General features: G+C 40.9%; 1 protein-coding gene across 1 annotated transcript in view; it reads left to right on the top strand.

Annotated features, from left to right (window-relative positions):
• The window catches only part of cd34 (CD34 molecule), a 26364-nt gene extending 13578 nt beyond the window's left edge, over positions 1-12786 (top strand). Inside the window, exons 2-8 of the mRNA XM_034078339.2 lie at positions 1088-1150; positions 2003-2246; positions 4475-4553; positions 7130-7241; positions 7846-7898; positions 8664-8810; positions 10021-12786. Coding sequence (XP_033934230.1) covers positions 1088-1150; positions 2003-2246; positions 4475-4553; positions 7130-7241; positions 7846-7898; positions 8664-8810; positions 10021-10215 — 893 coding nt within the window. The 3' untranslated portion in view covers positions 10216-12786. The remainder of the gene's footprint in view (positions 1-1087; positions 1151-2002; positions 2247-4474; positions 4554-7129; positions 7242-7845; positions 7899-8663; positions 8811-10020) is intronic.
• The last annotated feature ends 15 nt before the right edge of the window (positions 12787-12801 follow it).

Genomic DNA, 12801 nt, shown 5'->3' with positions numbered 1-12801 from the left:
TCAGATTGTATAGAAGTCTTTGAGAAAGTGTTACTACTTATCTCTCGATTTACTACCTCAGATTGTATAGACGTTAATAAATAAATTAGCCTACTTCTCTCTTGATTTATTATCTTGGATCTATAAGACAATTTGCCTACTTCTGTCTTGATGAACTACCTCAGATTGTATAGAAGTCTTTGAGAAAATGTGCTTACTTCTCTCTTCATCTATATCTTGGATTGTAAAGAAGTCTATGAGAAAATGGTTCTACTTCTCTTGTATTTACTACCTCAAATTGTAAAGAAGTCTATAAGAAAATAAGCCTACTTCTCTCTTGGTTTATGAACTTAGATTGTATAGAAGTCTATAAGAAAGTTAGCCTACTTCTCTCTTGATGTATTACCTCAGATTGTATAGAAGTCTTTGAGAAAGTGTTACTACTTATCTCTCTATTTACTACCTCAGATTGTAAAGAAGTCTATAAGAAAGTTAGCCTACTTCTCTCTTGATGTATTACCTCAGATTGTATATAAGTCTCTGAGAAAATGTGCCTACTTCTCTCTTCATCTATATCTTGGATTGTAAAGAAGTCTATGAGAAAATGGTTCTACTTCTCTTGTATTTACTACCTCAGATTGTATAGAAGTCTTTGAGAAAGTGTTACTACTTATCTCTCGATTTACTACCTCAGATTGTATAGACGTTAATAAATAAATTAGCCTACTTCTCTCTTGATTTATTATCTTGGATCTATAAGAAAATGTGCCTACTTCTGTCTTGATGAACTACCTCATTGTATAGAAGTCTATGAGAAAATGTGCCTACTTCTCTCTTGGTTTATGAACTCATATTGTATAGAAGTCTATGAGAAATGTGCCTATTTCTCCCTCTATTTATTACCTCGTAAATTTTCCTGAAGAGTTTATGGTCTCAATCTGTCGTTTGAGTTTTCTTTCACACAGCATCATCGTGTTTGTTTAAAGGGGCTTGAATATTTAATTTGCGGACCAGAACTTGACATTTTGCATGAATTGAAGAGAATTTATTCATCAGATGAACGTTTTTCTTCTTTTTATTATCTCTCTCTCTGTCTCCCTACTTGCAGGTGAGGTGAAGTGTGAGGATGCAACAACAGAAGCACCTATTGTTACCACAGTCATCAACACTGGTAAGTGACTTTGAGAAATTGTCATCTGATCAATATCGTAAGGAAGGGACCAAACATCTAAATTGTCAGTTTTGTAACCAGGTGAAATTACAGACATTGACCCCTGAGGGAATCTGCCTCTTACATTATTCTGTAGTTTTGGATTGAATCAACCTCAATATGTTATACGTTTTCGAGTTTGTGTTAATTCTGGCAAGGAGTTTCCGTATAGTAAACATCTTTAACCCTTAAATTAATTCTGTATCCTCGAGGATTTCATTTGAAAGGCTGTGGGGGGGAGCGGCATTAACGGGGTTTATTTTATATTATGAGAAAGTTAGGAGTAGGGAGGGGTGGATCAAGTGATCGGGTTAGGCTGTTGTTGATAGCCTACATGTGGCGCTTATGAGTGGTTGTGTGTGTCCGTGCGTGTGTGAGCACATCAGCGTGCGCTTATGTTTGGGGCGATGGGGGGGGGGGGGCCCAAAACAATATTTGCCCCAGGGCCAATCACAACAGTGTTACGCCACTGGTAGCTACAGTGTAGATATGTCAATGAAAAACTAAGGTCACAGGCTCCTCCAACAGTGCTACATGTATATCGGACATGCAACAAATAAAACAGATAAATGAGTGCAAGTAAATACAAATAAAATAGAAATAGTGCAAGAAGAGTCTATATACAAGTAAATGGAATATGATATATAGATAAAATATATGCAAGATGCAAACAATTACTGTTATGGATGTTCTTTCCAAAAGTTCAGGTCGTAAATGGATGAAACTGTCCCTGAGTCTGGTGGTTTTAGACCTGATAGTCAGTAGTATTTGTACTTGTCTTCTAAATATAAAGCCATTGCGTTGTGTTTTTAGCGACACCTGCAGAAGCCCCCGCTGCCTCCACCTCTCCAGTATCTGGGGATGCTATCACTGTCGCTGCCGACGGTAAAACTCTTCCTACTGCTGCTCTTGGAGATCAAACATTCCCAGCCACCATCATTTCTGTGGATGCAGTTGATAAAGTACCGAGTGGAGCAACCTCAGGACCACTGCGCCCCCGACGTAATGAAGAACACCACCCCGGAAGACGCACCCAAACACGGGGAGGACGGTGGTGGTGAGTACCTGCTAGGATGCAAGAAGGAAACTTGATTAAAGACCCATGGCAAACTGCTTTTTTTTTCATTGTTTGAATTCTGTATATTTTCTACAAAGCTCGGAGATTACTAATGCTCAGAGGTGGGAAGTAGTGGAGTACAAATACTTAGTTACTGTACCGAAGTACATTTTTCTGTTATCAGTACTTTACTCCACTACTTTATTTTTCTGACGAGTTTTTACTTTGACTTCTTCTTACATGTTGAATCAAATACCTGTACTTTCTACTTCTTACATGTTGAACTCAAATACCTGTACTTTCTACTTCTTACATGTTGAACTCGAATACCTGTACTTTCTACTTCTTACATGTTGAACTCAAATACCTGTACTTTCTACTTCTACTGTTGAACTCAAATACCTGTACTTTCTACTTCTACATGTTGAAACCAAATACCTGTACTTTCTACTTCTCACATGTTGAACTCAAATAACCTGTACTTTCTACTTCTTACATGTTGAACTCGAATACCTGTACTTTCTACTTCTTACATGTTGAACTCAAATAGCTGTACTTTCACTTCTTACATGTTGAACACAAATACCTGTACTTTCTACTTCTTACATGTTGAACACAAATACCTGTACTTTCTACTTCTTACATGTTGAACTCAAATACCTGTACTTTCTACTTCTTACATGTGGAACACAAATACCTGTACTTTCTACTTCTCACATAAATCAGAGGATAAGAAGGATTGTAACTTCCCTGCAGCATCATGTCCAAATACTTCACATGGAAGGAAACCAACTCAAACAGTTTCACATCTAACCAAAACTATTCTGCAATCACAGGAAAAATGTGTTTCCTGCACCACGGCGATATTTAGTTAAGCCCCGGAAACATTTATAAACTTTAGGAGAGCCAATCCGTTTTAATGGCACGGAATAAACAGTTATTCTAGACATTTTTCACAAGACAACAAGAAGACATTCCTCCCACCAACAACATTTTCAATATATGTTTATACTACATACTTTCTGTGAAGCACACTGGCTTAGCTTCTGGGTATAAAATCTGCTTTTTTTAAATTCCCGTTTTAAGTGTTCATGCTAGAAAGATATTTACCACAAAAACAATTATCTTCTGATCTTCAACAACTCTTTTTCCCAACGTTGTCCATTGAAAATAGTCCTTATTGGCCCAATGGCGTCATGTCTCCTCCCGCCCTTGACTATTGCAACTCCCTCCTCTACGGCAATCAGCACTACATCCCTCAATAGACTCCAGCGTGTCCAGAACGCAAGCCGCCAGACTCCCCACCCACACCAAATTATGGCATCACATCACCCCGGTCCTCAAAGGCTCCCCGTTTCTCACCGCATCCAACTACAAACTCCTGGTCCTCACTTTCAAAGCCCTCCACCATCTCCCCCCCCCCCCCTACCTCACTGACCCTCCTCACCCTCTACCAACCACCCCGGTCCCTCAGATCCACCTCAGCCGGTTTGCTTTCCATCCCCAGGGCCAAACTCCAGAGCTTCGGGGACAGAGCCTTCTCTGTGGCAGCCCCGAAGCTCTGGACCTCCCTCCCCCAAGACCTCCGTGAGTCTGAGTCCCCTCACCCTGTTCCAGTCCCGCCTCAAAAACCCACCTCTTCAACTCTCTATCCATAAGCTTTTGTTTGTTCTACCCTCCCTCCCAAATGTAAAGCGTCTTTGGGTTCAAGAAAAGCGCTATAGAAATAAAATGTATTATTATTATGTGACACGCCCCGAATATTTAGTTTTGAAGGAAAGCTGTGTGTCTGTCTTTGTTTGTGAAATATGGAATCAGAAATCCCTTTACGGTGTTGCAACAAAGGGGACAGTGCAGATAAAAGGTTGAAATAATAAAGAGACGAGCACACATTGTTCAAATTCAAATGAAATATGGACACTTCATGGTAGAGATTGAGTAGCAGCACTATAAAGAAGTAAGTACCCAGATAAAAGGATCGAAGTAGCAGCCAGTAATATCAATAATACATTCTAAAAGTAATGTGTGTATTGCTCATAACAGTAGAACATGTTAAGGTCCATGTAAATACGATAAGTTTTGCTTGAAATGTAAAAATAATCGTTGTCTCTTTTTGGTTTGTTGATTTTCTACGTTTTGTCATCAGTGTAGGTTTTGGTACTTTATAATGTTGTGTATTTTTGAAGAACATGGCATCGTTTGTATTAAACCCGTTCGTGTCTCCACAGCCGGGTGTGGCGTGTGTCCGGGAAAGAAGACATTTCTGAGAGCAACGCAGTGAAGGTCTTCTTGTCCACAACCGATTGTGTGAGTATCAGTTCAATCTCCTTTACCTCCCACTCTACAATGTCACTGTAAAAATAGAATATATATATAAAGCTTTATCTACACACACTGGGGTCCAGAGGAAGGGGCTTCCTCCACTCAGAGGGCGAGGATGGATGTGTTTTGAAAAGAGCTACAGTAGGAAATATGGTGCTGAGACATATGAGACATTCCTCAGGCGTAAGTCTTCAGACAGGCCGGACACAACGAGGAGTTTCCTCTCCGGGGTCTTTAGAGGAGGGGACATCCAGGGTGTGGGGGCTTAACCGTTTTTATTTTATGTGTTATATTCTGCTTTTTGTGGTGTTCCATCTCCTCTAGTGTGTTATATGTTTTAGTGCATGTAAATGGTCTGCAAAGGATAAAATCCCCGCTCCAACACATGATATATGTGATCTTAGGGCGGGACCTCCCTAAGTGGTTGACCAATCATAACAGAGCCGACCAGCTAACCAATCAGAGCAGACTGGGCTCTGGTTTCAGACAGAGGGTGAAAAGAGACGCTATACTGATACACCTGAACATCAGCAGGAGAGGACTCTTTAAAGTAGAGACACTACATACTGATATACACCTGAACATCAGCAGGAGAGGACTCTTTAAGTAGAGACACTATATACTGATATACACCTGAACATCAGCAGGAGAGGACTCTTTAAAGTAGAGACACTATATACTGATATACACCTGAACATCAGCTGGAGAGGACTCTTTAAAGTAGAGACACTACATACTGATATACACCTGAACATCAGCAGGAGAGGACTCTTTAAAGTAGAGACACTACATACTGATATACACCTGAACATCAGCAGGAGAGGACTCTTTAAAGTAGAGACACTACAAACTGATATACACCTGAACATCAGCAGGAGAGGACTCTTTAAAGTAGAGACACTACATACTGATATACACCTGAACATCAGCAGGAGAGGACTCTTTAAAGTAGAGACACTACATACTGATATACACCTGAACATCAGCAGGAGAGGACTCTTTAAAGTAGAGACACTACATACTGATATACACCTGAACATCAGCAGGAGAGTACTCTTTAAAGTAGAGACACTACATACTGATATACACCTGAACATCAGCAGGAGAGGACTCTTTAAAGTAGAGACACTACATGCTGATATACACCTGAACATCAGCAGGAGAGGACTCTTTAAAGTAGAGACACTACATACTGATATACACCTGAACATCAGCAGGAGAGGACTCTTTAAAGTAGAGACACTACATACTGATATACACCTGAACATCAGCAGGAGAGGACTCTTTAAAGTAGAGACACTACATACTGATATACACCTGAACGTCAGCAGGAGAGGACTCTTTAAAGTAGAGACACTACATACTGATATACACCTGAACATCAGCAGGAGAGGACTCTTTAAAGTAGAGACACTACATACTGATATACACCTGAACATCAGCAGGAGAGGACTCTTTAAAGTAGAGACACTACCTACTGATATACACCTGAACATCAGCAGGAGAGGACTCTTTAAAGTAGAGACACTACATACTGATATACAGCTGAACATCAGCAGGAGAGGACTCTTTAAAGTAGAAACACTACATACTGATATACAGCTGAACATCAGCAGGAGAGGACTCTTTAAAGTACAGACACTACATCATGCAGGATTGCTGGAGGAACATGTGACGGTCCCACAGATGCAGAAAGGAGTGTTTCTCCTCCTTTCTGACGGAGGAAGGAGGATTTTTGTAATCCTCTGAGAGCACTGAGAGTTCCCATGTTGCAAAGTTGTGTAACGCAGTGATGTCATAGTTGGGGGTCAAGGTGGAGAGAAGAAGAAGGTGTGGTCAGAGAGTTTTCCATCCATCTGCATTTCGTCTCCATTACTCATGTACAGTACGTACACTGATGGTCAACGGGGGAAAACTCAGGAAAACACACACATTGGATTTTTGGCTGCAGTGATGAAGCAGAGGAGATAAATGAAGTGCAGGAAGTTTTGCACGGATGTGAAATCTGTTCAGGTTTTTTAAGTTGTAAGTAAATGCTTACAAAGCCACAATCAGGAAGGTCATGTTTTTTCAAAATATGCATACATTGTCCCCGCAGGTCTTTTGAAACTGTTAAACCATTTAATTAATTAATTAAATGTATTTGTAAATGTCCCCGCTGTGGGACTAATAAAGGATTTCGGATTCTGATATTTTATTTATTTATTTATTATTGACATTGGAATGAATACATTTTTTTTGGGACTTACTAGCTATACTTCGAAAACAATTTGGAACATCTATTATTATAAGTATATATTCAACGTAACACCTCTCACGCTAGCGTCTCGTCGTAGATCATTACAGCGAAAGTTTTACACTTAAAATGTGCCTTACATTTCTTTAACTCTGGCTACCATGTTCACAGCTCAAATAAAAACATATGTTTCTAGTTTGCACTGTGAGAATCATGATGTCACTGCTTTCATTCTCATATGTGTCAGACTGCTGTTGTGACGCAGCACGGCATGTACTGTATTGGCTTATTTCTCTTTGACTTTAAAAATGCTTTTTTTCTGCAGGAAACAACAAAGCGCATCATCCAGGAGAACCCTGCAGGCTGGTGCCGCAAAGACAACTGTGACCTCAAAATCTTCCAGGAGGGCAACACAGCGCTGGTGTCCAGTGAAGACGGTGAGAAGACATGCACAACACAGACATGCACAGTTTACATCAGGGGTGCCCAAACTTTTTTCAGTGAGGGCCACACACAGGAAAATATACGAAGGTCTGGGCCGATCACGGGACGTATATCGTCTTATCAGTGAAGTTATAAGTGAGCAAAATTAATCAAGTGTAGGTGCATGCTTGATACTTGAAAATGCTCCAATAAACACAACAGCCTACATCACAGCTCATTGCTTAAAACAGAAATCTCAGATTGCTTTTGAAAAAGAGGAAATAGGAAGGGTAGATTTAAAGCTTGTAATGTAAATAAGTTATTGGGCTTCTTTTGTTCAACTAAGATTTGTTTGAAAATGTTTCCAAATGTAATTGACTGAATTTACTTGAAAAGTGAACTTATTAACACATGAATACTGTGTAATATATGTTTACATATATATTTCAGAAGTATGATATATGACAAGCACAAGTTTCATTTGTGGACCATATTTAATTATACTTTTTTTATTAGCTGGGGGCCGTTTCAAAATGGGCGTAGTTTGGACACCCCTGGTTTACATGGATCTGATTTCTAAAGTACTGATATATATTTATGATATTCTCCTCCCTGCAGCTGACCTGGCTACGCTGGCCGACGCCCTGAAGAGCGAACACTTGAAAGAAAAGGTGAGATGATGGCAGGTGTTATAGTCTTGTGATATAGGTTCAAGTAACCATGATTTGTTTCACTAAATTCATCCACGGTTCCTAATAACTCTATACAGAATCAGGTAATTGTGTCACCTCTTTCCTTCTCTTTACAGGGGACCGTTTAGCCATCATGAATCCAGAGTATTTTGCTCTCCACAAATATAAAAATAAATATTCAAAAAGTGTCTTTTGATTGAGGAAAGCTAATGTTTGTTGTCCACAGCTGACGCTAAATCGACCAGACTTCTTTCTGTGGATTGATATGACTGTACATAGTCCCTTTATCCTCCTTAGCATTGGCCTGCTCTCCTTAGCAACGGTCTGCTCTCCTTAGTAACAGTCTGCTCTCCTTAGCAACAGTCGGCTCTCCTTAGCCACAGTCTGCTCTCCTTACCAACAGTCTGCTCTCCGTAGCAACGGTCTGCTCTCCTTAGCAACAGTCTGCTCTCCTTAGTAACAGTCTGCTCTCCTTAGCAACAGTCTGCTCTCCTTAGCAACAGTCTGCTCTCCTAGCAACAGTTGTCTCTCCTTAGCAACAGTCTGCTCTCCTTAGCAACAGCCTGCTCTCCTTAGCAACGGTCTGCTCTCCGTAGTAAAATGTGCAGACCTCTCGAATGTTCAAATTTACCAATCAGAATGGAGTATTCAACAAAGCCGTGTAATAATGTCTTATAATGGATGCACGGTTTTGAATTCAATCACATACTGTATTTTCTCTGACCACAATCTTCTTTTCTGCAGCTGGGAGTCACAAAGATAGAGACCCCCTCCTCGTCCGGGTCCTCGGTGTTTGTGGGGATCCTGGTCAGCGGTCTGCTCGCCGCCGTCGCCATCACTGTGGGGTACCTGAAGTGCCCCCGCAGGACCAGCGGCAAGGGAGTCAGGCTGGTGAGACATCACTACGTAACACTCGCTCTGCTATTGGCTAGCGCTTCAACACATTGTGCGTGTTGGGGACATATTTTCCTATAGGCATACCTCTGACCCAGTTGATCAGTCTGCCCTGACTGAGCTCAGGCTGCACCTCAGGCTGCTCTCAGTATGTTGTCTCCCTGTTCCTGCCTGTTGGCGTCAGCTGATAGAGGTTATAGTGCTTTATCTTGTTATAGACAATGTTGATTATTCTCTCTGAGCTAAATACACGGGTCTGGGGTAGAGATCTTGAACACAGATCTTTTTGTGAATTCTCCGGCCGAAGCTCCAAATAAACCGTCAGTGTTTGCCATCAAAGTTCCTGCTCTCCCCGTGTCTCTCTGAGTCTCCATTGCTTCAGAAGTTTCCATCACAGTACATGATAGGCTAATGGGCGGGACATCTCTAAGCTGTTGACCAATCACGACAGAGCCGGCCCGTTTACCAATCAGAGCAGACTGGGCTCTGGTTTCAGACAGAGGGTGAAAAGAGGTTTATGAACATTAAAGCTTTGTTAGAGCCATTTGTGACATCACTATGGAACACTCACTCTGCTATTGGCTAGCGCTCCAGCACATTGTTCGTGATAACTACTGAAAGTCAATATTGGAATCTGTGGCTTTTTTTAACACTGACAGTATGACCTGTGCGTGTTTCACATGTTTCTGCAGTCACGTTGAACACTCACTAACGGTATGCATGGATTTTTTTCTCAGTCCGGTTTATGTTTCCTTGCATCTGAAATCAAAACAGAACCCTTTCCTTCCTCGGGGATCAAATACTGCCAACGTTTGAATCAGAGAAAGTTTCTGGCCAGCGTTCAGAGAGAATACAGACAGAGAGAGAGAGCGCTATCCAAACACCCCTCCATGCTCGCTGCTTTATTCTGCTTATTATTCATCAGTGATTCAACATGGAGCCGTAAGCAGCTGTTTTACTTTATTATCAGCCTAAATGTAATATCAGACTAACGGAATAGATGCAACTGGATGATGTAAACAAAACAAAAGTTTAAAGCCTCAAAAGAAGCTTTAAACTTTTAAAAGAAAGGACATTCTGTAAATCCCTGGTAATAAATTGTCGTCAGAATTGCTGTTTAAGTTCCTTGGCTTTTTAAAAGACATCCAGACCCCAGGTATTGAGGTGTCTTTCCCTCCCATGATGCATTGTTTCTGTTTCTCTGCAGGCGGAGGAAGCGTTTCCGGCGGATCAGGAGAACCAGGGGAACACTCTGGCCTCCGAGGCGCCCCTGAACCCCCCTCAGGAAACCCCGGAGAAACCCAGCATCAACGGAGAAACCCCCGAGGCCGAAAAGCCAGACCAACCCCCCCCACCCACCAACGGTCACACCACCACCAAGACTGCAGACACCGAGCTGTGAAACAACAACACACACACACAAACACACACACACACAAACTCACTTTCTGACCACAACAAACGTGGAGATCAAAATGACACGAAATTATTTGATTTAAATTGATCGTATCGTGGATAGGAAACTCATAGTTGCAGTCCACAGCTGATCGGACTACTTTCTGTGGATTGATATAATTGCACACAGCCCCTTGAGCCTCCTTATCAACGGTCTGTTCTCCTTAGCAACGGTCTGTTTTTCCTTAGCACTTTGAATTGCCATTAAAAAGTGCTATTACAAATAAACTAACCTTAGCAACGGTCTGTTTTTCCGGACAACAACGGAATGTTGAAATTGACCAATTCCAAGTCCAGTATTCACCTAAGCCGGGTAATATTTTGTCTGACTGCAGACACCGAGCTGTGAAACAACAACACACACACACACACACACACACACACACACACACACACACACACACACACACACACACACACACACACACACACACATACACACACACTCACTTTCTGACCACGCCACAGCAAACGTGGACATCAGGGACTATTTCCTACATCAGAATCCACACCCCTCCATCTGTGAGCCTCGTAAACATCAGGGGAGGAAGTCTGATGATGCTGATGAAGATGATGAAGACGATGACGAAGGCGGAGTCCCTGGTTGTTGACGCAGGCAGCAGAGGATTGTGGGTGTGGAGAGAAGCATCACTCTGTTCCCATGATGACTGCATGTCAACACCCTGCAGCATGCATGGATTACTGAAGGACTACAGGGGCCGAAATACTGAGAAGAGCCACAAAGCAAATAAAGAGAGAGGAGAAACATCTGCAGGGACACACAAAGAGACTTTAAAAAGGGAGAAAACCAACGTGGGGACAAAATAACAACAAAAGAGACACAAAATGAATAAAAAGACACTCAGAGGAACAAAACAACCAAAATATGAAGAGAATAGACAAAAGAAAATATGAGGTTCAAACTACTAGAGATGATTTATATAAAGAGACCAATTAGTGAAAAGGATTACTGTAGGTCACTTTGGATTCAAGCTAAGTCAAATTTACAATAAACAAAAAGGAAAAAGTGTCAAAAAAACGACAAATAGCAACAAAACAATTACCAAGAGATGCAACATGACCACAAAGAGACACAATATCACTGCGAAGAAACACAACACGTGTAGAAAAAGACTCAAAATGACCACAACAACCTCTAAACATCAAGAGACATAAAATGAAAAAAATAAATAACAACAAGAACAACATTTATCCACATTTTATATAAAAAAATATATAAATTACAAAATGATGCTCAAATCCTGAAAATGCCAATTATGAGACCAATTAGTGAAAATAAACGTAAATACAGAAACAGAAAACAAATGCAAATAGCAACAAAAAAAACTTCCAAGGGATGCAAAATGACTACCAAGATTCAAAATGAATACAAAAAGTCACAATACGACTGCAAAGAAACACAAAACATGTACAAAATGACCACAGAATGCCAAAAGACTCACCATCAAAAGCCTCAGCGACTCTTAAGTCTGCATGTTTTTCTGTCTCATAATCCGCCCTGCAGACTCTCTGCATGTCCTCACGTTTACCCACAAACCCTCCACAGTAAGCACCTGCTCCTCTGCCGCCATGACAGACGGAGAGGAGACAAACCACGCTGCCTTGAAATCTGTGAGAGAAATCCATATGGAGTTATTGAACGTGTGCTTTAAATCCTGCATGTGTGTGTGTCACCGCGCATGTTCACCCGTACATGCATAGAGGCTTCCCTTGCTTTACTGTATTATACGTGTGGTGTTGGAATCGAGTGAACGAATGAGTGTGACATTAGCCAGTGTAAACTTTGTAAAATAAGCTCTTTAAGTCGTGATCTCCTTGACTTTCTTCATTAATGACGCCTCGCTGCACATTATCCCGCCTATTACACGGCCACGTGATAAATACACCAACGACTTGACTCACAATATTGATGCAAAAATGTTTTTATTGATTTAAATTGATCGTATCGCGTCTGCCAAGAAAAAAAATAATATTTAAAAACTATTCCACGTGTTTTCTGATGGGAGGAAACTCATATTTGTTGTCCACAGCTGACCGGACTACTTTCTGTGGATTAATATGACTCCACACAGTCCCTCGAGCCTCCTTAGCAACGGTCTGTTCTCCTTAGCAACGGTGTGTTTTTCCAAGCAGCAACGGAATGTTCGAATTGACCAATCGCAGTCCAGTATTCAAATAAGCCGTGTAATATTTTGTATACTCTCTTTTTACTGTTTGTACTCGATTGAGCAGTGTGTATAGTTTCTGTCTTGTTTTTTTTAAGTTGTGTACCAACACTTTTAAGGTGCCAAAGTTTCTGATGTCATGTCTTATGTTGTGTATTAAAATATTTGGCAAATTTGTATAAAACTTGATCCAACTGCAGAAAAGTGTTCTTATGAATACATTCGAATGTTTTAACTTTTTCATTGCTAACATTCCAATATGACTTTTTTTACTAGCAGCCTGTAGTTTTAAATTGGAATAAACATGAACAAATAAAAGATGAATAACTTTTTATGAATCGTCATGT

This window comes from Pseudochaenichthys georgianus, unplaced genomic scaffold, assembly GCF_902827115.2.
Source record: "Pseudochaenichthys georgianus unplaced genomic scaffold, fPseGeo1.2 scaffold_413_arrow_ctg1, whole genome shotgun sequence".
NCBI classification, from domain to species: domain Eukaryota; kingdom Metazoa; phylum Chordata; class Actinopteri; order Perciformes; family Channichthyidae; genus Pseudochaenichthys; species Pseudochaenichthys georgianus.
Note: the sequence above shows the minus strand (reverse complement) of the source record. Positions and strands in the feature narration are given on the sequence as shown.